Below are 25,151 nucleotides of genomic sequence, written 5' to 3'. Positions count from 1 at the left end.
CCAGCTCTGTGGCAATTTTTAAATAATTTATGACTAAACATTTTTACTTAAGTTAGTAGTAATTTGTGAAACATCTCTAGGCATCTGTATCTGAAACATCTCTCCTTGCAGGAACTTCCCTCTTTCAAATGCTAACCAAGATTGTTGTTTTTCAGACCTGTGAAATCAAAGCAGAAGGTGGAAAACGCTTCTTGACTTTGCACAAAGTCAAACTGGACCAAGCCGGGGAAGTCCTTTACCAGGCGCTTAATGCATTTACAACTGCCATCCTGACAGTAAAAGGTCTGGGCTTTTTGAACATATGGGGTGGGCTTGACTTCATTTCACAGCCCCGTGCATTCCAGAAACCTCATTCTTAATGTTTGGTTTTTCAGAAATCGAACTTGACTTTGCTGTACCCCTGAAGGATGTCACTGTTCCAGAAAGGCGACAAGCTCGATTTGAATGTGTCCTCACTCGAGAAGCAAATGTGATATGGTCGAAAGGACCTGATATAATCAAGGCATCTGACAAGTTTGATATCATTGCTGATGGAAAGAAACACATTCTCGTTATCAATGATTCTCATTTTGATGACGAAGGGGTCTATACTGCTGAGGTAGAGGGCAAGAAGAGCTCAGCACGATTATTTGTTACAGGTAAGAGCTGATGAGATCTGGCTCTAATATCCCATATTTAAGTACACAAATATATGCTTTAAAGACAGAGTGCTGTTTGTGCCATGCTCAGCCTATCAAGAACCAATGTGGTGGCTGGACCAGCCCTTGTGGTTCTTATTATGATTGCAAGATGTCCTTAGCAGCAACCATCAGGAAACATTGAAAGAGACAAAGTTTATTACTCACAGGACCTGGAAATTGCATAGCACCCGTGAGGTCACAGAGCCAGAGTATTTTTTGGTTTTGGGTTTTGTTTTGGAGGAGGATGTGAGGGATAGAGAGTGGGCTTGGATCTGCTTTTATTGAGGTTGAAGGTGGGGGTCTATGATTTTATGGGCTCACTCTTTGTTAGGGAATTTAAGACATAAAACCAGGAAGTTAAAATGAGGGAAGAAAAAAAAAAAGCAAGCTGCCCAAGTGGCCAAGTTCTCAAAACCAGAGGAGCCTGAGGAGCACGGTGGGGTGGGGAGAGGCCCAGCCTGGCACCTTATCTAGGCCTGTGGCTAGCATCTCTGAAGTGGATGCTTAGCAGTCAAAGCTTAAGTCAGGTACTGGCATTACAAAAAGTCAAATTAACTCTGAAAGCTCATGCCCCAAACACCAAGTTCTAATAGGGCTAAGTGACAATTGGTACCCCAACTACACTGTCACGTCATCATCAAAAGAACCCTCCCCCTCCCCTTTGTTTTAATGGAGGATAGATCCATTTGAAAAGGCGAATAAATAAATACTCTGTGAAATGGACCCTTTTGACCTTGGCAGATTTGAGTGGAATGTTTCTGAAGGTAGAGTGTGTTTCTAAGCACATTCTCCATGCTTACACTGCAGGTATAAGGTTGAAGTTCATATCGCCTCTCGAAGACCAAACCGTGAAAGAAGGAGAAACAGCAACTTTCGTTTGTGAGCTTTCTCATGAAAAAATGCATGTCGTCTGGTTCAAAAATGATGCCAAACTCCACACAAGCAGAACCGTACTCATCTCATCTGAGGGCAAGACTCACAAACTGGAAATAAGAGAAGTGACCCTGGATGATATATCCCAGATAAGAGCTCAAGTTAAGGACCTGAGCTCCACCGCCAACCTGAAGGTCTTAGGTAAACGTGACCAACTATAACCAGATAGCGCCTGTTTAGGGATGGCGACAGTGGGTGGTCATTAAATACGTTGCCACTTGTAATTCCAGTACACTTTAATTCTCACATTCTCCTGATGATCTGCTGAATGGCTTTTACAGAGGCTGATCCCTACTTCACTGTGAAATTACACGACAAAACTGGAGTTGAGAAGGATGAGATTATTCTGAAGTGCGAAGTGAGCAAAGATGTACCGGTGAAATGGTTCAAGGATGGTGAAGAGATTGTACCTTCAGCCAAACACTCTATCAAGACGGATGGCCTGCGCCGCATCCTAAAAATCAAAAAGGCAGAACTTAAAGATAAAGGCGAATATATGTGTGACTGTGGCACCGACCAGACAAAAGCAAACGTTACTGTTGAGGGTGAGTTGCTTAAGGTGTTTCAGCTCACGCTGTCTGAGCACGCAGCCTATCTGTTCTGTCGTTCTAACCAACCTTTGTGTAATTCCAGCTCGACTAATAAAAGTGGAGAAACCTCTGTACGGAGTAGAATTGTTTGTCGGGGAAACAGCTCGCTTTGAAATAGAACTTTCTGAACCAGACGTTCACGGCCAGTGGAAGTTAAAAGGAGAGCCTTTAACTGCTTCCCCTGTAAGTCAAGATCAGCCCAACACCCTGCCACGGGTTTGCTTGGTTGTTGGGGGTGAAGAAAGATGGACTTCCGGTCTCAAATGTTTTGATGATTGGTAGGAATAGCCAGTTATGAAAATGCAATTCTTCATTTTTCCTTCTCCCTCTCACTCTGAATAGGACTGTGAAATCATCGAAGATGGGAAGAAACATATTCTGGTCCTTTATAACTGCCAGCTGGATATGACAGGGGAGGTTTCCTTCCAGGCCGCCAACGCTAAATCTGCAGCCAATCTGAAAGTGAAAGGTATGCTCTGGCTCTCAGCCACCCTTTCGTTATTTTCTTTGCAAGACTTCAAGGCCCCGAACTGATTAGGGGTCATGAACCGAAGCATCATCTGGCTTCATCCACACCATCCTCTCTTTGCAGAACTGCCACTCATCTTCATCACACCTCTCAGTGATGTTAAAGTCTTTGAGAAAGATGAGGCTAAGTTTGAGTGTGAAGTGTCCAGGGAGCCCAAAACGTTCCGTTGGCTGAAAGGAACCCAGGAAATCACAGGTGATGATAAAGTTGAGCTTATAAAGGATGGCACTAAGCATTCCTTGGTGATCAAGTCAGCCGCTTTTGAAGATGAAGGAAAATACATATTTGAAGCCGAAGATAAACACACAAGTGGCAAACTGATCATTGAAGGTAAATATATTCTCTATTAAACAGACCACATTTAACTATTTGGCTTGCTTTTAGTTTTATAGTTCCTCTGGAAGGGCTGGAATTAATGAGGTTTGCTTTCCTTGATAGGAATCCGACTCAAATTCCTCACTCCACTCAAGGATGTAACAGCCAAAGAGAGGGAAAGTGCTGTGTTCACGGTGGAGCTGTCCCACGATAACATCCGAGTTAAGTGGTTCAAGAACGACCAGCGCCTGCACACCAGCAGGTCTGTCTGGATGGATGATGAAGGAAAGACTCATTCCATCACGTTCAGAGACCTCTCCATTGATGACACGTCTCAAATTAAAGTAGAAGCCATGGGGCTAAGTTCAGAAGCTAAACTCACTGTGCTTGGTAGGTGCTTTTTTTTTTTTTTCTATCTTTTCCATGAAATTCAGAAGTTTGTGGAGTTTCATATAAAATAGGTTATATTGCAGGAAAGCGGGCCCTGTCCTTAAGGAACTATCACATGTTATCAGGCATCTTTCTAAAATATTTGTACCTGAAGATATGAGGACTTTGAAATAATGAAGACTCAGCTCACAAAATAGCCAGTTCAAATCAGAAATAAAATTCTTAATTATTGAGCCATGTCATGTTTAAAATAGGGACATAATAAATACTTCTCATCTCCTCGCTTTATCAGAATTTTTTCAGAAAAGTGTTTTCAAACTTCTAAAAAAAGAGGAAACACAGAAGTTAGATTACTAAAAGTCATTGTTTTTATTGGCCCTTTAGACTTTACATGTAATCAAGCAGATTACATATGAAGTCTAACATATATAGAAACTATTAATGGCAAACTACTGATATAAGAAAAACTCATAATGTGAATCTGAAAGCTTAAAGGTGGGCATAATGATTTGCTAAGAAATTAGAAATTTAGCTGAGTAATGAAGGAACACGTAATTATGTTTGAAGCTAAATTTCATAGTGTCTTTACTCTCAATAACATACTTCAAAATATAAGATAAATGGATTAGTTCTTGATAAATTGCATGCAGTGATTCCCTTTCTAACACAGAGAACTTCTGAACATAAACATGTTAAATAAGTGAAAGCTTGGTACAGTTTTAAAATATGCCCAGAAATCAGCGAGCTGCCTCTTGAACTTTCCAAGGGATCACATATCCTTGGTGGTTAACGAAATGTGTTCACTTATACTTGCATTGCAGAGGGAGATCCATACTTCACCGGAAAGCTTCAGGATTACACGGGCGTAGAGAAAGACGAAGTGATCCTACAGTGTGAAATTAGCAAAGCGGATGCCCCGGTGAAATGGTTTAAGGATGGGGAGGAAATAAAACCATCTAAAAATGTTGTTATTAAGGCGGATGGCAAGAAGCGCATACTCATCCTAAAGAAAGCCTTGAAATCAGACATTGGACAGTATACCTGTGACTGTGGGACAGATAAGACCTCAGGGAAGCTTAACATTGAAGGTAAGGAGATCGCCGTGAGGTCCACTCTTGGCGCCGTTGGGGTTATTTCTGCCAGAGGCCAAAATGACACCTGTTGCCGCTTCACTTTTCTAGATCGGGAAATCAAACTGGTCCGGCCCCTGCATAGTGTGGAGGTGATGGAGACTGAGACGGCCCGCTTTGAAACCGAAATCTCCGAAGAGGATATCCATGCCAACTGGAAACTCAAGGGAGAGGCACTACTCCAAACACCTGTGAGGCTATTTCTGAACTTGTCAACATCTAGAGGAGCTGTGTGAAATAAAAAAGGCCAGCCAGAGAGTCAGAGTGCATGCAGGGCATTTAAAACATGGTATCAGGTTCTCCATCAGACCTCACGCCAAAGAGAGATACCAGAATATACAAGTGGGCACGGGCACACCTGCCTCCTTTTTGCCCCAGCGTAGGGGTCTAGGGTTGTAGATGTTCTGTGAGGCTGCCGGTTGGTTCTGAATTGTATGGAGAGGATTTGTCTTGCTTTCTTGATGGTACCTTCAAACTTCATTTCACAAAAAAGAGCTCAAAATTATATCCAATCTCCTCACTAGTTATTTGTAACATTCCTTTAATTAAGCTCTGGTGGCCTCTGGAAAAAGTGCCAAACATCGTCTCCTACGAAACCTTTTTTTCTCTTTTGGCACAGGATTGTGAGATCAAGGAAGAAGGCAAAATGCACTTCCTTATTTTGCACAACTGCCGCCTGGACCAGACCGGCGGGGTGGATTTCCAGGCTGCCAACGTGAAATCTAGCGCTCACCTCCGGGTGAAACGTAAGTAGGATGTGTTTCTGGTGAGAAGACAGGATGTAGTTTTGCAGAAAATTAATGTAAAATTAATTGGAATGATTTAATTAGTTAGAAAACATTATTAAACTATAGAAACTGGCTTTCTTGTATTTACCTCTTTGACATCCCAATATACCCAAGGTTCGAATTCCAAAGTCTTGGAAATTTCCCTGACCTTGCTTGCCCTTGGAACAAAAGAAAGTTAGGTCCTGTTTTGCTCCTGTGCACTCCTCCCGTTCACAGTAGTCAGGCACGCAATGAGGATGTAGCTCAGCACTCCTAAAGACCACATCCCTCGACGTCTGTGCAGTGATCGCACCACAGCAGAACTGGGCTGTGTGGGCATTTCAGACTCAAGAAGGGAGGCGGGGTGTGTGGGCTAACATTTTTGGAAGGTGCAAAGTGTTTGATGGATATGGACAGGCTATGTGATGGCGGGGCCCCGTCCTCTCCCAATCACGGTCTTAGTTATTTTGGAAGTCACATACCAACATGTAGCAAGAGGAACCTGATGCCTGGCGGAGAGACAGATGCAGCGCAGATTTCTTGCTGACCTCGTATATCACAGCGAAAGGGCCCCTACAAATACCCGCTCTCTGGCCACCAGCTCTCCCCTTCTCGGCACTGAGGGGCCACGCTCACATGAGAGCTAGGACAGTGGCCAGTCCTGCAGCTCTTTCCTTCTTGAAGAAAGCAGCCATGAAGATTGCTAACTAAGTGTATTTACTCTCTTGGAATTACAAAATGAGTGACCCTGAGCTGTTCCCCTCTTCTCGCAAAGCACGAGTAATTGGTCTCCTGAGGCCTCTGAAGGATGTCACGGTGACCGCAGGGGAGACAGCCACCTTCGACTGTGAGCTCTCCTACGAGGACATCCCGGTGGAATGGTATCTCAAAGGGAAGAAACTCGAGCCCAGCGAGAAGGTAAAAGGCAGGCGTGCAGTTGCCATGGCCCGCTCTTCCTTTTCCTTGCATGATCTCCTTCTTCACCTGCACATTCCTTGTTCTTTGCTCTTTCTAATGTCCCTTCCCCATCCTCTCCCTTCCTCTTCCCTACTCTAGCCCGATTTCTGTTGAAATTGTAAATCAGATTTGTCATACTTTTGTTGGATTTAAACTGATGGAATTTTTATCGACATGGAAATAAAAATTATGTTTAAAGATTTTATTTATTCATGAGAGACACACAGAGAGGGAGAGAGAAGCAGAGACATAGGCAGAAGCAGCCCCCCCCCCGCCCACCGATGTAGGTAGGACTCGATCCCAGGACCCAGGATCATGCCCTGAGTGGAAGGCAGATGCTCAACCCCCGAGCCACCCAGGCATCCTTGGAAATAATAATTTTAAGTACAATAAGGCTTTCCACTTTTTGAGGAAAAGGCAAACCCTCAGTAGCTATCAGTGATTGTTTGATTAACTAGAAGACCGGAGGGGATCACAAAGGCCTTCTGATCAAATGCCCTGTAACAACAGCCCACATTAAGTTTTGTGACTAATTCTCTCTGTGCTCTCTAGTGTTCTGCATATAAGGGGATTAAGAAGAGAAGATGGAAATTCCATTTCAGGCAGTTGATCAAGTAGTTGAGATAACTTCTGGGCAGATTTGCTCTTCAAGCATTTCTCCAAAGCTATTTTTAACCCTCAAGTGCTTTGAGCTGTGCAAATTCTGGAATGCCAAGTGGACTATTTACAGTGCAGCTGACAGTTGTGACAAGAAGGAGGGCTCTGAGGTTATCCGCATGTGTGAGCAAATATACATTAAGTTTGAGGAAATAACTAGCTCTCGGTGTTAACTCTTCTAGGCCCCAAATTTTAGCCGTAAGTAAAAACTCAGATGCCCATTCAGATAGACTCAAAATACAGTTTACCCAAATTGAGCTGTTATCTGTACTGACCCCCACAACAGTCTGTGTGCTTAAATCATCTTGATAATTCTCCATTAGTTTTGAATTCTTGACCTAAAACCTACAGAGAATGTCCAGCACAGGTTGGAAATAAAGCACAGGGGAGTACGTTATTGTAGGACATTATTTTTCTCAATACTTAAATAATATCAAGGATGGCACCAATGCTTTAATACAAATCAAACTTCTAAGATGTGAAGGAATATAATTTAAGAGGGATTCAGGTAACAAAGAGCCACAAAGTTGAGTGAAGTAAGTAAAAAGAAGGCAAATGTCTTTGAACGATTGTAGCAAAACAAACAAACAAAAAATTCCATATTCTATCAGAACAATTAAAGAGGAATGCAGTAACAGTCATCAGGAGGACAAAGCTTGCCCATTACACAGACAGTGGCAGCCAGTCAGTCTCTCTCTCTCTCTCTCTCTTTTTTTTTTTTTTTTTTTTTTTTTTTTACCAAGGACTGAAAAAGCCACTGTGCATTCAAATGGCAGCATGAGAATTAAGTTACATGTGAGGACCCTTTCCCTGCAGTGAGGTCTTCTAAAGACTGAGTGTTAGACATCTCCATCTTTAAGTTTGCTCTTTTTTTTTCTAAACGTGCATTGATCTATGAAGTGTGTTTTCGTTGCTTTTATGTCCAAACACTGGTTGACTTTTCAAGATCCTTTGGACATTTGTAAACTCATAATTTCAATACATTACACTGCTTAAAGACAATATTATTCTTTTGCTACTAAGTATCTTTTGGTCAAATTAAGAGTTTTTAAATTAAGAGATCAGTCTCATTAGTTCTAATGTAAAAAACTATTTTAACTTGAAATATAGATTCCTAAAAAAATTTATCCACATTTATTTTAAAAATATGTATATATGTAGTCACTAAACCTCTCTTTGAGAACAAAAAAGATCCTCTTACTAAAATTTTCTGGGGCCTCCTTGTGTCTCTCTTGGCATAGGAATTTTAATTCTTTACTTTAGCCATCCAAAATACTTCAGTCGTTTATGAACTTGCTCTTGTATGTCATCTTTTTTCAAAAGAACTTAAATAGGGGCACCTGGGTGGCTCAATTGGTTAAGCATCAGCCTTTGGCTGAGGTCAGGATCTCAGGTTCCTGGGATCAAGCCCCCTGGGCTGCCTGCTCAGTAGAGAGTCTGCTTCTCCCTCTCCTTCTGCCCCGCTCCCTCTGCTCACGTTCTCTCTCCCAATTAAATAAAATCTTTAAAAAAAAGAAAACTTAAATATAACTGTGGAGTAATAGTCATTTTATTACATTTTGCAATTTTATTACATTTACAATTTGCCTAGGCATTACATTTTGCATTTTTTGTTTAAATTAAATCTGTCCTAGCAAACTTCCTAATACCAATTTAATTCAGGCCTCTCAACTTCATTTTGCAAAATGTTTAGCTTCTAAAACTACACCAGTCAGACAAATACAGGGGATTGGAATAGGAAATCAAAACAGAAAATTTTAGAGAAAATTAGGGTTTTTCTCCCCCTCTTTGACCATCAGTCGAAGAAAACACTGCCAAGTCCTAAATGGCCATTAATAATTAAGAATTTAAACTTCAGGGCAGCCCCTGTGGCTCAGTGGTTTAGTGCCGCCTTCAGCCCAGGGCATGATCCTGGAGACCCGGGATTGAGTCCCACATAGGGCTCCCTGCATGGAGCCTGCTTCTCCCTCTGCCTGTGTCTCTCATGAAAAAATAAATAAAATCTTAAAAAAAATGAATTTAAACTTCAACAGCTTGGTCACAGTCATAATGCCTATGATGGCAATACGCGTCCATGATAGGTCAACAATATTTTAAAAGGATAACCCCTTAACATTATTTTTACAAACATAAACCTCCATAAAATTCAGTTTAGTTTTTTTTAACATAATCAAGGTACATTGGATATGAGCTATTTATTGAGAACCACTGTGTTCTGAGACAAATTCTTGGTAACAGAGTAGTCTAGAGCAGCCTCAGAGAAATTTAAATGATAAAACAATGTGTAAACTGGTAAACCATATCTGTGGATGTGTTGAATCTGAAATACCTTAAAATAGCCTTAATTTAGAGTACCAAATTTATTTTGAAACATCACTACAAAAATAATTTTTTTTTCCCATTCAAGCACCATGCTGAATAAGTAGCTATGAGGCTAGGACATATCTTAATCACCTCCTCCTGGTTGTATTCCCTTATTGCATTTTTGACCTTTCTCAATTATTAAGGTATTATATTAATAGCCATGCCCTTAATTAAGGAAAATCTTCATATGAAACTTTATTCCTGACCTCCTGTTTCACACAAGCGTAATAAATCGTTTCACTGGTAAAAACTTTCACATTATTCTTAACTCTAAATGAACTCTCTTCAGTAGCGCAAAATCGATCTCGGTGACAGGGCACAGCACCTTGAAGACTTTCCCAGGGTAGAACTAGAGGAAGCTCCGATGAGCTTAGCATTATTACTGTGAAGATGGCCCTGTATCTGTAGGCTGATTTTCAGTTGTACAAGCCACGACTATGGGACCTAATGACAACCCATATGAATGTGGTGTATTCTTTTGGACAAGGCATTTTCCTACAGACGGCCTCTTCAAACCACCTAAGGTTGCATTTAGAACAAGAATTTCTCATCCAGATATTAACAGTTGGGCAGCCTTTGTCTCAATATTCTAAGATCATGATATTACAGCCAGTACTATATGCAGTCGTTTTTTTTTCCTTCCTTTCATATTTTAGCTTTTTAAAGTTCTTTCATATATATATATAAACTCAGTAGCTGAATGGAAGAAAATATTTACCTATCTATATAAATAGATATACATAAGCAGAAACAGAAATGTGCCTGGGCATTTCAACATAAAAAGCCACCTAGTAATTATGTAAGGGAACTAGGAAAGCCTAAGACATCCCTAAAATATTCCAAACTACTAGTTAAAATCATTTTCAAAGGCATATGCACTCCATATGTGATTACAAAACAACTTAGAAAGCTCTATTTCAAATTATTGACCTAAGTGAATTAAATGTGTCTGTGTCTGTATTGAGTTGCTGTTTCATAGAGTCTTAAACTGCACCTTTTTTTTTCTTTTTCAAAAAAAAAAAAAAAACTAGGTGGTCCCACGTTCAGAAGGAAAAGTTCATACCCTTACACTGAGGGATGTAAAATTAGAAGATGCTGGAGAAGTCCAACTACGAGCAAAAGATTTCAAAACTCATGCCAACCTCTTTGTGAAAGGTGATTACAAGGTTTATTTTTAAACACATACAATGTAGATATTCAGAAATGATGTCAACTCTCAATGATGAGTACCCATAGATCATTAAAATCCACCAAATATCCAAATTTTACTTTTTGCCTTAACAAAAGAGTTCACAGACTATTTAAAAGAGAGAGAGAGAGAGTCAAAATGTACTCGAATATGTCTTACTTCCTCTTTCTATCCCCACCATTTGTGTTGGCTTTCAATAAATGGCTGGAGGAAGAATTATTATCAAACTGGGTATCTACCACTTTATTAACCAAGACTCGGCTACTATGTCCTTGATGTTTCATATTTTTTAAAACACCTTTCCTCTGTATGTATAAATAATGATGAAACATCATTATTAGAGGAAAGCATCCAAGTGGAATCAAAACTTACAAATGAAATTTAAAAACAGAAAAAGGCCTGGCGATATCAGAAGAAAGTTGAGGAGGTGCTCAAACTCTTGGAGAAGGAAAGGAAAAATACCTTGGCTAATTAGTGTGATTCTTTCAGAACCCCCCGTTGAGTTCACTAAGCCCCTTGAGGACCAGACGGTCGAAGAAGAAGCCACTGCAGTATTGGAGTGTGAAGTATCCAGAGAAAATGCTAAGGTGAAATGGTTCAAAAATGGGACAGAAATTCTCAAAAGCAAGAAGTATGAAATTGTTGCTGATGGCAGGGTCAGAAAACTTATTATACACGGCTGTACCCCAGAGGATATTAAAACATACACTTGTGATGCTAAGGATTTTAAGACTTCCTGTAACCTGAACGTCGTGCGTAAGTATTCTTCTTACACAGGACTTTTCATTTGCAACTCTTTGATAACAACAACAACAAAAAAGCCCTGCCACGTTTTGCATGCCCTTCTTGGCCTAACTGCATCTCTTAGCAACTTATAGTATCAATACTGACATAACCTGATCTTTTGTGTTTAAAAAAAAAAAAAAGAAAAGAAAAATCATTCTACTCCATCTGGTCTGATAAGGACATATTGATCACTTTTACCATGTTTCTGACTAGTGGGCAGAGGTACTCTTTGTCTATGGGTGTAAACCTACTATAGGAATATCCTGACAGATAAGGACAAATTGAATGAAAGAGACAAGAAAGGAGTCATGATTTTGTTTTTATTTAAGAAAAAAAAAAAAAGGAAAGAAAGCAATTTCCACTTGGAAAGAAATGAATTCTCAGGTGTCAGGAACAACTAGAAAATGAACATGAAATTTCAGTTCGAATAGGATTACGCTAAAGTCTGCTATAATATGATAAAGCCCGCTTACACAATGCTATCTCTGAAAATAAGAAAGGATAATAAGATGGAGCGAAGCCTGGATTCTTGGAGTCCTGTGAATGAAGAGAACTCTAATGGTTTTTAGTATTACTTCTTCCTTTGGTGAAAAATACATCTTTTTTCTAAATGTTACATTAACTCATTTTTTCATTCATTTGTCCAGTGATAACATTTTATCAGTGTGTATTTTTGTGCTATAGCTGCTGTTTGGTTTAGTTGCTTCCCATCTGTCAACAGCTACAAAATAGTGGCTTTGATTGTGCTTCCATGCTTCTTGTGTTTTATTCTTTTGTCTTTGTGGTCGCTCTGCTTTTAGCTTTTGACAGAGTAGCTTCTTGGGTCTCCTTGATCCCTTTGTCATCTACTTTGTCACCACTCCAAGAAGGCTCAGCCACAATGAACACATCTTCAAGCCTATTGACCAGCATTTGTGTCCCAGAATTTCACTGATCAAGAATGATCATCCTGGGAAGGACTCACCAGAAGCCCTAAAAGGAGGGGCAAGGGGGCAGCTCTCTGATCCTATGCATCTGCTGACTTAATCCTGAAAATCACCCACCCATACGAACACATTGCTTTGTTGCACTAATAGATGCCTGACTCACGTGTGATATCTTTGAAACTGATTTTAAAAAGAAAAGAAAAGAAAAAGGTTAAGTGTGTGTGATTTCAATTGCAGACTCATGCCTCTTAGCCATAGGCAAGACTGGTTATAGCACTTCAAGCTGCGTGATCATTAAATTCTGCTAATTTCTCAAAGATTGTATAGCCTGCCTTAAATAATGTTTCTTTGCTACTGGTATTTCCTTTGACAATATCAGCTTCCAATGCTGAAGAAGTATCAATGAGAATTTTTCTTTTAGCCATCATTCAGGAAAACCTTGTTAGCGATTGATAGGTAATAGATATACAGATATAATCAGTTGGACATACAGTATCCACATAATTTTATAAAACCTACAGAGATATGCAAAATATAAGAGCAAAGTACCATACATACATGAATGGCAGCTCCAAGTGCTTTCAAAGTCCGTTGTAGCCTACTAAGATGGAAAAGCCCTGCAAAAGACTTTTTCTTAATATATACCACAGTAATGTCAGAGTAAATTGCCAGAAACCTCATTTTGAATTCTGATGACCTTCTCTTACAGCTCCTCATGTGGAATTCTTAAGACCACTCACTGATCTTCAAGTTAAAGAAAAAGAAATGGCTCGGTTTGAGTGTGAAATTTCCCGAGAAAATGCTAAGGTCTGTGACTTGTGTGGTTGCTCTCTTGTGTTGCCAGTTACCTTGTCTACTTTTGGCCTAGACAAAACAGGGGGGAAAAAAAGAAAGTGAATCAAATCTACCTCTGATTATCACTTTGCCTTTAGATTAAAGATTATTACTTTGGTGTGAGATACATACTTGATTTCATCGTTTTCTTTGTAGTATTATTCATTTACTAGTACTTGAAGAACAATGGACTCACAATCAGAAGATTTAGATATTATTGGTTTGGGCCATATGAAATTGCTATTTTCTTAGGCTAAGAACAAATATCTGCAATTTCATATGTCCCATTAACAAGCACTTAGTCTGCATATCTAAAGCCCTCTATGGCTCTCAACTTACATGATACCATTATCTTTAATAACTGATATCAGAACCACAACAGCCCACTTAACAATAACTGAAGAAGTTTGTCCTTGCCCTGTGGGGTTTACGTTGTACTTTTATTTACCACTTTGGTTCATCTTCATGACATAGTCCTGGTGGTAGTTTTCAGAAGCACTCAGGATTCTAGTTCCCCCTAAGGACACCTACATGAAGGAGCAATAAGAAAACTGATAAAGCATCTGTGTATCTCAATATAGGTCCAGTGGTTTAAAGATGGTGCCGAAATTAAAAAGGGCAAAAAATATGACATCATCTCTAAGGGAGCAGTACGCATTCTTGTCATCAACAAATGTCTCCTGGATGATGAAGCAGAATATTCCTGTGAAGTAAGGACAGCAAGAACTTCTGGCATGCTCACAGTCCTGGGTAAGAGTGAAGTCTTTCTCTGCAGAAGTATATGTTCCAGGAAAAAAAATTTCTTTTCAGTTTGACTTAATGTTGTTCTTGTTACTATTCTTGCAGCAGAAGAAGCTGTCTTTACAAAAAATCTTGGCAACATTGAAGTTAGTGAAACAGACACCATAAAACTGGTTTGTGAAGTCTCCAAGCCTGGAGCAGAAGTGACTTGGTACAAAGGAGATGAGGAGATAATCGAAACAGGAAGATATGAAATACTTACCGATGGGCGAAAGAGAATCCTGATCATTCAGAATGCTCATCTTGAGGATGCTGGCAACTACAACTGCCGACTCCCAAGTTCTCGAACTGATGGCAAAGTCAAAGTACACGGTATGAAAACTATAATAAATAATATTTTCAGAATTCACACTTGATGCACTTACGGTACAAATGCTGAAGTTTTTAATACCGTGCAACTGCTTCTTTCCAGAACTTGCTGCCGAATTTATCTCAAAGCCTCAAAACCTTGAAGTACTTGAAGGAGAAAAGGCTGAATTCGTCTGCTCCATATCAAAGGAGAACTTCGAAGTCCAGTGGAAGAGGGATGATAAGACACTTGAACCTGGAGACAAATATGACATTATTGCTGATGGCAAAAAGAGGATCTTGGTCGTGAAAGATGCCACATTACAAGATATGGGCACCTATGTAGTCATGGTTGGGGCCGCCAGAGCAGCAGCACACTTGACAGTGATTGGTAAGTTTGTTTTTGCCTCTTGGGTTTACTTACAGTTGTCTCTACTTTGGTCCTTCTTCATGCTATAAGAATTGTTGGTTGCTTTCAGAAAAACTCAGGATCATAGTTCCTCTTAAGGACACCCGTGTAAAGGAACAACAAGAAGTCGTTTTCAACTGCGAAGTCAATACGGAAGGTGCAAAAGCCAAATGGTTCAGAAATGAAGAGGCCATATTTGATAGTTCAAAATACATTATTCTCCAAAAAGACCTGGTCTACACTCTCAGAATTAGAGATGCTCGGTTAGATGATCAAGCCAATTATAGTGTGTCTCTGACCAATCACAGAGGTGAAAATGTTAAGAGCGCTGCTAATCTAATAGTAGAAGGTAAGTCACTTATATGGAATTAACAAGAATTTTTAAGTCAGTACCTATTGTGGAAACAGTTGAAATCAACAGGATTATTCTCCTTTACAACAGAGGAAGACCTTAGGATTATCGAGCCTCTTAAAGATATTGAAACAATGGAGAAGAAAACTGTCACCTTCTGGTGCAAGGTCAATCGTCTCAATGTAACACTGAAGTGGACCCGAAATGGAGAAGAGGTGGCCTTTGACAACCGTGTCATATACAGAATTGATAAATACAAACACTCTCTCATCATTAAAGACTGTGGCTTCCCGGATGAGGGTGAATACATTGTCACTGCTGGACAAGATAAATCTGTTGCCGAGCTTCTGATCATAGAAGCCCCTACGGAATTCATAGAACACTTAGAAGACCAGACAGTCACTGAGTTCGATGATGCGGTCTTCTCCTGTCAGCTCTCCAGAGAGAAGGCTAATGTGAAATGGTACAGAAACGGGAGAGAAATCAAAGAAGGCAAAAAGTAAGTGAAAGCCTCTTAATTCTATTTCTGTAGCCATCTGCGTATGTTTGACAACGTAGTGATCATTACTGCAAGCTAACCAATAATTCGACCTCTTCTCTTAGATACAAATTTGAAAAAGAAGGAAGTACACATAGACTCATTATTAAAGACTGCCGCCTGGATGATGAATGTGAATATGCTTGTGGAGTAGAAGACAGAAAATCTCGAGCCAGACTTTTCGTGGAAGGTACGTACTGAGTGAGAGGACAAGTTTTAATGTTACTACCAGTGTTTCAAGGCTGTTAACCCAACTATGAACATGTTTGTATTCATTTTACCTCTTCTCTTCAGAAATCCCCGTTGAGATCATCAGGCCTCCCCAAGATATTCTGGAAGCCCCTGGTACCGACGTTGTCTTTTTGGCTGAGCTCAACAAAGATAAGGTGGAAGTTCAGTGGCTAAGAAATAACATGGTGGTTGTTCAGGGCGACAAACACCAGATGATGAGTGAAGGAAAGATCCACAGGCTACAGATTTGTAATATTCAACCTCGTGACCAGGGTGAATATAGATTTATTGCCAAAGACAAAGAAGCCAGAGCTAAGCTTGAACTCGCAGGTAAATCCCTTTCTTTCATTTTCAAATATCCTCACAATATCACAGATACTCTGTGAGTTTCAGATTCCACAATTAATGAGATGATGCTTGTGAAAGACTTTTATTTCTGTTGGGCACTGTCCGCATGTAACTATTCTAACGTCTCATATCACAAAATGTCCCAAGTAAGGGGTAATTGATAGCATTCCTCTTTCCATGCTACAACCTTGAGCAGGTGCTGGCACATGGTGGCTTGTTCATTAGTTCCTAGAATTAACATATTGCCCTGGAAGTCATCCCCAAAAAACTCAGACCTAGAGAAAGCTCTAGTCTCTGCTATTTTCCAAACCCCTGTGGGGCTCTTAGGTGTGTTCTCATCCTCACTCAAGCTTGCAAGACATTTTATGGGGTGTGATTATGAAAAAGCCATTACTGTTCCCTCTGTACCTCAAAACTTTGCCTGGTTTATCTCGAACTAAGTATGACGTGCCTACTTTAAAAAACAAATGTGTTTTGCACTATATTTAGTTCTCCATTATTATTTTTGGCAATGAATGCAGATTTTATGGTTTTATATCACCTTAATCCTCTGTTCTCGAGTCTGACAATTTGCAAAAGAAGCTATGAGAACTTTAAGCCAGTTAGTGTTCTCTGCTCTCAAGTTATTGTGATAAACTTCCAATATGTAATCAATATTTGCCAGCAAATGCATAGTCAAGGAGCTATGGTATAGCTGGGCTGTACGACATAACTCAAAAGCACTCATATGTCCTTTTTCTCTCTAGCTGCACCTAAAATCAAGACAGGTGATCAAGATCTTGTGGTTGATGTTGGCCAGCCTCTGACGATGGTGGTGCCCTATGATGCCTACCCTAAAGCAGAAGCTGAGTGGTTTAAAGAAAATGAACCTCTGTCTTCAAAAACTGTTGATACTACAGCTGAACAAACTTCTTTCAGAATTTTAGAAGCTAAGAAAGGAGACAAAGGGAGGTATAAAATTGTGCTTCAGAACAAACATGGAAAAGCAGAAGCATTCATCAATTTAAGAGTTATTGGTAAGCCCTTGAATCATTTGGACTTGATTGGCAAAGCACAATTAAAAGCATGGTAACACACTAAAAAAATATTCTGTACACAAATTTCAGATGTCCCCGGGCCTGTACGTAACTTAGAAGTGACAGAAACATTTGATGGTGAAGTAAGCCTCGGGTGGGAAGAACCATTAACAGATGGTGGGAGCAAAATCATCGGTTATGTCGTCGAAAGACGTGACATCAAAAGGAAGACGTGGGTTCTGGCCACGGACCGTGCAGAGAGTTGTGAGTTTACTGTCACTGGACTTCAAAAAGGCGGAGTCGAGTACCTCTTCCGGGTCAGTGCAAGGAACAGAGTCGGCACTGGTGAGCCAGTAGAGACTGACAACCCGGTAGAAGCAAGGAGTAAATATGGTAAGAAGTATTCCAGTAAGTTACAAGCTAGCTGATCTTTGCTTTTACCCGATTTAACCAAAGCCGTGTTTCCTTCTGTGATGAAATCCAGATGTACCAGGCCCTCCTTTGAACGTCGCCATCACTGATATAAACAGATTTGGGGTCTCCCTGACATGGGAGCCACCAGAGTATGATGGAGGAGCTGAGATCACAAACTATGTTATCGAATTAAGAGATAAGACTTCTATCCGATGGGACACTGCCATGACAGTGAGAGCTGAAGACCTCTCTGCAACTGTGACTGATGTGGTGGAAGGACAGGAGTATAGTTTCCGGGTCAGAGCTCAAAACCGAATTGGAGTTGGAAAACCAAGTGCAGCCACACCCTTTGTCAAAGTTGCTGATCCAATTGGTAAGCCCATCAAAAAAAGGGAGGGAACTAATTACTTCATGAAATCTAGAAATTAGGCCTGTTAGTTATTAAAATGAAGTTAATGAAAAGGTAGACATCAGAAAAGATGTGAACAAAATCACAGAAATCCAGACCGTGCCTACTTTTTAATGAATTCCATAAACCAGAGATTTTAATGGAGATGATAGAATTGATCATACATTATTTTAATAAATTGTCACTGAATTCAGTGGTGTGCTCCAACCCTTTGTTCCATTCCAGAGAGACCAAGTCCTCCTGTGAACCTAAGTTCTTCAGATCAGACTCAGTCATCAGTTCAGCTCACATGGGAGCCTCCTCTGAAAGATGGAGGAAGCCCGATATTGGGATATATAATTGAACGATGCGAAGAAGGAAAAGATAATTGGATTCGTTGCAATAAGAAACTTGTCCCTGAACTGACCTACAAGGTAGGGAATTTGCATCTACAATAATATTCAGTGTATGATCATGGACTTAAATGTGTGGGTTTTGTTTTGTTTTTTTTACAAATGTTGATTCATAACTTTAGGTTACTGGATTACAAAAAGGAAACAAGTATTTGTATCGAGTATCTGCAGAAAATGAAGCTGGTGTTTCAGATCCATCTGAAATTCTTGGTCCTCTGACTGCTGATGATGCATTTGGTAAGTGAATATTTTATTTTTAGATTTGAGAAGAACACATAGCTACTTCATGGTACCAGGGCCTTAAATATGGTACGGGAAACTCATTAATTTTTCTTCTTGATAGTTGAACCAACAATGGACTTAAGTGCATTTAAAGATGGTCTGGAAGTTATTGTCCCGAATCCGATCAAGATCCTGGTTCCAAGTACAGGCTATCCAAGGCCACATGCAACCTGGTCTTTTGGAGATAAAGTACTAGAAGCAGGGGACCGTGTGAAAATGAAAACCATATCTGCCTACGCTGAACTTGTCATTTCTCCAAGTGAACGTCCAGATAAGGGCATTTATACACTAAAATTAGAAAATCCCGTGAAAGCAATTTCTGGAGAGATTGACGTCAATGTAATTGGTAAGGAACTAAATTTTTGTTACATAAGGTGATTTGACAGTATTAACAAATACTGGTTCAAGCTGTTACCAATATTGATTTTTGACTGCATTTTTTTTTTCAGCTCGCCCAAGTGCACCCAAAGAACTGAAATTTGGTGAGATAACCAGAGACTCGGTACACTTGACTTGGGAACCACCAGATGATGATGGAGGAAGTCCATTAACTGGATATGTTGTTCAAAAGCGAGAAGTCAGCCGGAAAACATGGACTAAAGTGAGTTTTAAGCAGCAACACACCAATTTCAGAAAAAAGAGTGGGGGAAAGCCCAGCAAAGCTTATACGGTTTAACTTTGCCTTGCTGAAAAAGAACCAAAAACTTTTTTAAATGCTCTTTTTTAAATGAACTACCTGAAGTAGTTCAGCCAAGATTTGGTATAACTGCCTTATTTTGTTGCCTTACCAAATTTTCTACTAAATTTACAAAAAAATAAAACTTAACCTATTCATTTGGTACCTGGTAAGTACCTAAAATGGCCTATTGAGCTATAAGCCATCCTAAGAACACTGAGTACCTGACCCCCTGGTGATCAGACTTCTCATTGCACTAGATTATCTTAATTAGCCCAATTTTTTTCTCCTCAGTTTATTACTATTATTTACTTATCATTTTAAGTCAAGGTAAAAAAGCAATAATGAGTAATATTTCTAGGGGAGCCTGAGTGGCTCAGTCGATTAAACATCTGTCTTTGGCTCAGGTCATAATCCAGGGTCCTGAGATCAAGCCCTGTGTTGGGCTCCCTGCTCAGCCGGGAGCCTGCTTTTTCCTCTCCCCCTCTCTAATAAGTTAAAAAAAATCTTTAAATCATATTTCTAAAAACAAATCTGGTGGAAAAGATCAATACTTGCCACATTTTCAATGTGTATAGACTATGAAAGCTTTACCTTAATATATTAAATTTCAAATATTGTGTCTTATTCTGCAACTTTCCCCCTAATATGAAATAAATAATCCTTATCATTCAAAAACAATTTCTGTGTGTATCCCTGCTCAGTAAAAATCTGTTTGACTTGGAGAAAGGGTTTTTGGGAAACAAGTAATTGTATTTCTTTGTCGCAGGTTATAGACTTGGTGACTGACCTAGAATTCACAGTTCCTGATCTTGTTCAAGGAAAAGAGTATTTATTTAAAGTCTGTGCTTGTAACAAGTGTGGTCCTGGAGAACCTGCATATGTTGATGAACCTGTAAATATGTCAGCTCCTGCAAGTGAGTACATTCTTGATGCTTTCTTATCCAGCCTCTTAGATGTTTTTTTCTTTAGTCCAGGGGTTGAAGTTATGGGGGAAACGCACAGGTTGGCAATATGGAGATTTCATGGATGACCTATCTAAGACTGACCATCTTTAAAATGTTTATAGCCGTACCTGACCCACCAGAGAATGTTAAATGGAGAGATCGAACAGCCAACAGTATCTTCCTAACATGGGATCCGCCTAAATATGATGGTGGTTCACGCATCAAAGGCTATATAGTTGAAAAATGTCCACGTGGTTCTGATCGATGGGTTGCCTGTGGAGAACCAGTTGCAGACACAAAGTAAGTTTTTAGAATTATTTGGCAAAGAGTATATATTTCATCTTGAGAAAATGAGGGTTTTTCTTTTAGAAAGTCTATTTGTTTTGTTTTTACTGAGAATTCCTGTGGTGTGCCTATCCAGTTTTAAAAAGTGTTGAACATATCCCCTCTTGAAGGCTCTCATTAGTTACAATACTGAAGCAATCCAGAATTAATTTAAGGAATAGTACCATTGTATCAAGAGTAGGTATAACCTTTAGAAAGATCATGAATACAGTAGGTTATGTGCATTATAGTAAAATATTCTATTTTGTTTTCTGATAGAATGGAAGTGACAGGTCTTGAAGAAGGCCAATGGTATGCCTACCGTGTGAAGGCCTTGAACCGGCAAGGTGCTAGCAAACCAAGCAAACCCACGGATGAAATCCAAGCTGTGGATACACAGGGTATTTACTTTTGATTTTTGTATCCTTAAACAGGCCTCCACCTTTAATTCTGTTTGAACCTGCTAATGTCGTAAATAATCTTTTCCAATTTTAGAGGCTCCAGAAATTTTCCTCGATGTGAAGCTCCTTGCTGGTCTCACTGTAAAAGCAGGAACTAAGATCGAACTTCCTGCCACTGTAACTGGAAAACCTGAACCTAAAATAACTTGGACAAAGGCTGATATGCTTCTGAAGCAGGACAAAAGAATCACCATTGAAAACGTTCCTAAAAAATCCACAGTGACCATCCTCGATAGTAAGAGAAGCGACACTGGCACATACATCATCGAGGCCGTAAATGTCTGTGGTCGGGCCACTGCTGTGGTCGAAGTGAATGTCTTAGGTGAGAGAGGCTGGCATTTAAAAAATGGGCAAATTCACTTCAGGTACTTTTTAAAATAGAACATGATTTAAAAATGCTTTTTTTTTTCCTGAGTGTATAATGTCATTCACAGATAAACCCGGACCACCAGCTGCTTTTGATGTCACAGAAGTGACCAATGAATCATGCCTTCTAACATGGAACCCACCACGTGATGATGGTGGATCTAAAATCACAAACTATGTTGTGGAGAGACGGGCAACTGACAGTGAAGTGTGGCACAAGCTCTCATCAACTGTCAAGGATACAAACTATAAGGCAACCAAATTAACACCCAATAAAGAATACATCTTCAGAGTCGCTGCAGAAAACATGTATGGTGTTGGTGAACCGGTTCAGGCCTCTCCAATAACAGCTAAATATCAGTTTGGTAAGTTTCTCATTAATAGTTGGCCAAAAAGTTCCTTTAAAAGATTCTTGTAAAAAAATAAAAAATAAAAATAAAGGATTCTTTTGTCAAACTTGAATTTGGGTGTCATAACTATATATGGGACATTTAACATTTATATCAATCATCATACTACCTATAGATCCACCTGGACCTCCAACTCGCCTAGAACCTTCTGATATCACTAAAGATGCAGTTACTCTCACATGGTGTGAGCCAGACGATGATGGCGGCAGCCCAATCACTGGATACTGGGTGGAAAGATTAGATCCTGACACTGATAAATGGGTCAGGTGCAATAAGATGCCCGTGAAGGATACAACATATAGGTATGTCCAATATCTCCACCAAAATGTTAAGATAGCAGTATATACTATTTTTCATTCTTTACCTTTCCTTTTGATTATACAAATTCCACTCAAGGACACATCTCTTAGTTTCTTTACTATAAAATAATTGACTTTAAGTTACGAAGTGGTGTTTCAGTATATTATGGTAATGACCATTATTATAGATACTATAATTACATTGGTACACTTGACCAAATCTAAATTTATGTTGAAATATTTTCAGTTAAATTTCAATATCAGTTTTTTTTTTTACAATTTAAATAAATTAGTCCTTTCTATGTAAAATACACAGAGGTTTCTGTTATCATGGTATCTAATTCATACTTCGTCCCTAATTCAGAGTGAAAGGTCTCACCAATAAGAAAAAATACAGATTCCGTGTGTTGGCTGAAAATCTCGCTGGACCTGGAAAACCAAGTAGATCAACTGAACCAATCTTAATAAAGGATCCCATAGGTATTATTTACATATCTTTCTGTGGTTATTTTGAAGCTTCTCTTGATTCCTTTTTTGACAAACCTAAATAAATGGTTTCATTTCATTGGTTTGCAGATCCTCCATGGCCTCCTGGAAAACCAACTGTGAAAGATGTAGGCAAAACATCACTGATGTTGAATTGGACAAAGCCAGAACATGACGGAGGGGCAAAGATTGATTCTTATATCATTGAAATGCTAAAGACCGGAACAGAGGACTGGGTCCGAGTGGCTGAAGGTGTTCCCACCACTCAGCATTTGCTTACTGGTCTCATGGAAGGGCAAGAATACTCCTTCCGAGTTAGAGCTGTGAACAAGGCTGGGGAAAGTGAGCCCAGCGAACCCAGCGACCCTGTGCTTTGTAGGGAAAAACTATGTAAGTTACTCTTGATGTTTAGGGTGTGTAAATTCTTTGAAACATATCTGAGAACTACAATAGGAGAAAATATGAAAAACTCATTACTAGATCATTTCATCCTTGCCATGTGATTTCCTAGTGACTATGAGAGAATTCAGTGAAGATTAAATATTGGACAATAGAAAGAATCGAATTATCTTTTTCTCCTTTAGATCCTCCATCACCACCTCGCTGGCTTGAAGTTATTAATATCACAAAAAATACAGCAGACCTAAAGTGGACAGTTCCTGAGAAAGATGGAGGGTCCCCTATCACCAACTACATTGTGGAAAAGAGAGACGTGAGGCGAAAAGGCTGGCAAACAGTGGACACAACTGTCAAGGACACCAAGTGCACAGTAACTCCACTGACAGAGGGCTCTTTATATGTGTTCCGAGTTGCTGCAGAAAATGCCATCGGACAAAGTGACTACTGTGAAATTGAGGACTCTGTCCTGGCCAAAGACACCTTCAGTATGCTAACTTCATCTTTGTAATACCATTGTTGGTGGATTATCACTTTTCCCTCTAGATTTTCTAACCATTGAATATTCTGCTTCTAGCCACCCCTGGTCCACCCTACGCTCTGGCAGTGGTTGATGTAACCAAGAGACATGTTGACCTGAAGTGGGAACCACCTAAAAATGATGGTGGAAGACCAATACAGAGGTAAAATTTTAATTCATGAAGAATAATTTATACTCAGTTAAAAATTCTTAACCTTGTTTTCCCTATGAATCCTAATGAAATGCTGTACTTCAATAGATATATCATTGAGAAGAAAGAGAAGTTAGGTACCCGTTGGGTGAAAGCTGGAAAGACCGCAGGCCCTGACTGTAACTTCAGAGTAACTGATGTCATTGAAGGAACAGAGGTCCAATTTCAGGTTCGGGCAGAAAATGAAGCTGGAGTTGGTCACCCAAGTGAACCCACAGAACTCCTGTCAATTGAAGATCCAAAAGGTAAGTAGTATCGATTATACAAAAGATATTGTCTAGAGCTTGATGATGAGATCGTGGATGTGGATATTTCGCTCTTCTTTCAGGTCCTCCTTCACCTCCTCTTGACTTGCATGTGACTGATGCTGGGAGAAAGCACATTGCCATTGCCTGGAAGCCTCCAGAGAAAAATGGTGGAAGTCCTATTATAGGATACCATGTTGAAATGTGTCCAGTAGGCACTGAGAAATGGATGCGAGTTAATTCTCGCCCAATAAAAGACTTGAAATTCAAAGTTGAAGAAGGCGTTGTTCCTGACAAGGAGTACGTCCTGAGAGTAAGAGCTGTCAACGCTGTGGGTGTCAGTGAGCCATCTGAAATCTCCGAAAATGTGGTTGCCAAAGACCCAGACTGTAAGAACACAGTTTCTTTTATAATTACTAAAACACACCTTGCTTACACATTTTATTTTGACATATCTTTTATCCTCTTTTGGATATCTTACAGGCCAGCCAACAATTGATATGGAGACTCATGACATTGTTGTTATTGAAGGTGAAAAGTTAAGCATTCCTGTCCCCTTCCGAGCTGTCCCAGTTCCAACTGTTAGTTGGCATAAAGATGGCAAAGAAGTCAAAGCAAGTGATAGATTAACAATGAAGAATGATCACATCTCCGCACACCTTGAAGTTCCCAAGAGTGTCCATGCAGATGCTGGAATTTATACCATTACGCTGGAGAATAAGCTCGGCTCAGCAACTGGCTCAATCAATGTCAAAGTCATAGGTAATCATTCTTTGATGAAATACCAGATATTCTTCTTCACGTGTTGAGGAAACTAGTTCACCTGGCAGTGTTAATATAAATGGCTTCGTGAGTTGACCGTTTGTAAACTAAGTGTCCTTCCAGATGATTTCTTTCCATATGAGAAACGATGCAATTACAGATGTGAAATTGCTAGTAAAATTCTGATTAAACTAATTTACTTCTGTTGTAATAACTGGCACATGAAGTACTAAATAAAAAATATAGTATACCCAAAGAATGCTTAAATTGCCAGTATTCATTTATTAATTGTATTGGCATTTTTTTCCCAGTGTTTTCACCAGAATCAGTAACATTTTCTGCTCTGTCCCATACAGAATCTAAGGAGGGGGCAGTTTGACTGGAGGGGGAACCTACTGACCATTAGTAACTGGGGGCCAAAGGTGCTAAATGGCCTGCAGTGTAAAGGGGGGATACTCCAGCACATCAAAGATTATCCCACCCAAGATGTGGATGGTCCCATTTAGAAAAAGAGTGTACTA

General features: G+C 39.7%; 1 protein-coding gene across 27 annotated transcripts in view; it reads left to right on the top strand.

Annotated features, from left to right (window-relative positions):
* Positions 1-25,151, top strand: part of LOC121501618 (titin-like) — a 281,158-nt gene that overhangs the window by 166,392 nt on the left and 89,615 nt on the right. For all 27 annotated transcript variants that reach the window (XM_041773882.1, XM_041773881.1, XM_041773880.1 and 24 more), the window contains 42 exons: positions 156-282; positions 375-638; positions 1,488-1,754; positions 1,895-2,158; positions 2,247-2,386; positions 2,546-2,672; positions 2,796-3,062; positions 3,171-3,437; positions 4,259-4,525; positions 4,619-4,758; positions 5,187-5,313; positions 6,110-6,252; positions 10,344-10,467; positions 10,991-11,257; positions 12,923-13,020; positions 13,629-13,797; positions 13,894-14,160; positions 14,261-14,527; positions 14,616-14,894; positions 14,988-15,396; positions 15,501-15,625; positions 15,730-15,996; positions 16,761-17,030; positions 17,121-17,423; positions 17,515-17,817; positions 18,079-18,266; positions 18,368-18,482; positions 18,589-18,873; positions 18,977-19,128; positions 19,973-20,120; positions 20,273-20,450; positions 20,754-20,875; positions 20,970-21,257; positions 21,370-21,666; positions 21,827-22,013; positions 22,375-22,490; positions 22,587-22,886; positions 23,081-23,380; positions 23,470-23,575; positions 23,672-23,868; positions 23,952-24,257; positions 24,352-24,630. In XM_041773882.1, coding sequence (XP_041629816.1) covers positions 156-282; positions 375-638; positions 1,488-1,754; positions 1,895-2,158; positions 2,247-2,386; positions 2,546-2,672; positions 2,796-3,062; positions 3,171-3,437; positions 4,259-4,525; positions 4,619-4,758; positions 5,187-5,313; positions 6,110-6,252; positions 10,344-10,467; positions 10,991-11,257; positions 12,923-13,020; positions 13,629-13,797; positions 13,894-14,160; positions 14,261-14,527; positions 14,616-14,894; positions 14,988-15,396; positions 15,501-15,625; positions 15,730-15,996; positions 16,761-17,030; positions 17,121-17,423; positions 17,515-17,817; positions 18,079-18,266; positions 18,368-18,482; positions 18,589-18,873; positions 18,977-19,128; positions 19,973-20,120; positions 20,273-20,450; positions 20,754-20,875; positions 20,970-21,257; positions 21,370-21,666; positions 21,827-22,013; positions 22,375-22,490; positions 22,587-22,886; positions 23,081-23,380; positions 23,470-23,575; positions 23,672-23,868; positions 23,952-24,257; positions 24,352-24,630 — 9,112 coding nt within the window. The remainder of the gene's footprint in view (positions 1-155; positions 283-374; positions 639-1,487; positions 1,755-1,894; positions 2,159-2,246; positions 2,387-2,545; positions 2,673-2,795; positions 3,063-3,170; positions 3,438-4,258; positions 4,526-4,618; positions 4,759-5,186; positions 5,314-6,109; positions 6,253-10,343; positions 10,468-10,990; positions 11,258-12,922; positions 13,021-13,628; positions 13,798-13,893; positions 14,161-14,260; positions 14,528-14,615; positions 14,895-14,987; positions 15,397-15,500; positions 15,626-15,729; positions 15,997-16,760; positions 17,031-17,120; positions 17,424-17,514; positions 17,818-18,078; positions 18,267-18,367; positions 18,483-18,588; positions 18,874-18,976; positions 19,129-19,972; positions 20,121-20,272; positions 20,451-20,753; positions 20,876-20,969; positions 21,258-21,369; positions 21,667-21,826; positions 22,014-22,374; positions 22,491-22,586; positions 22,887-23,080; positions 23,381-23,469; positions 23,576-23,671; positions 23,869-23,951; positions 24,258-24,351; positions 24,631-25,151) is intronic.

Source organism: Vulpes lagopus, chromosome 11, assembly GCF_018345385.1.
Source record: "Vulpes lagopus strain Blue_001 chromosome 11, ASM1834538v1, whole genome shotgun sequence".
Classification (NCBI taxonomy): Eukaryota; Metazoa; Chordata; class Mammalia; order Carnivora; family Canidae; genus Vulpes; species Vulpes lagopus.
Note: the sequence above shows the minus strand (reverse complement) of the source record. Positions and strands in the feature narration are given on the sequence as shown.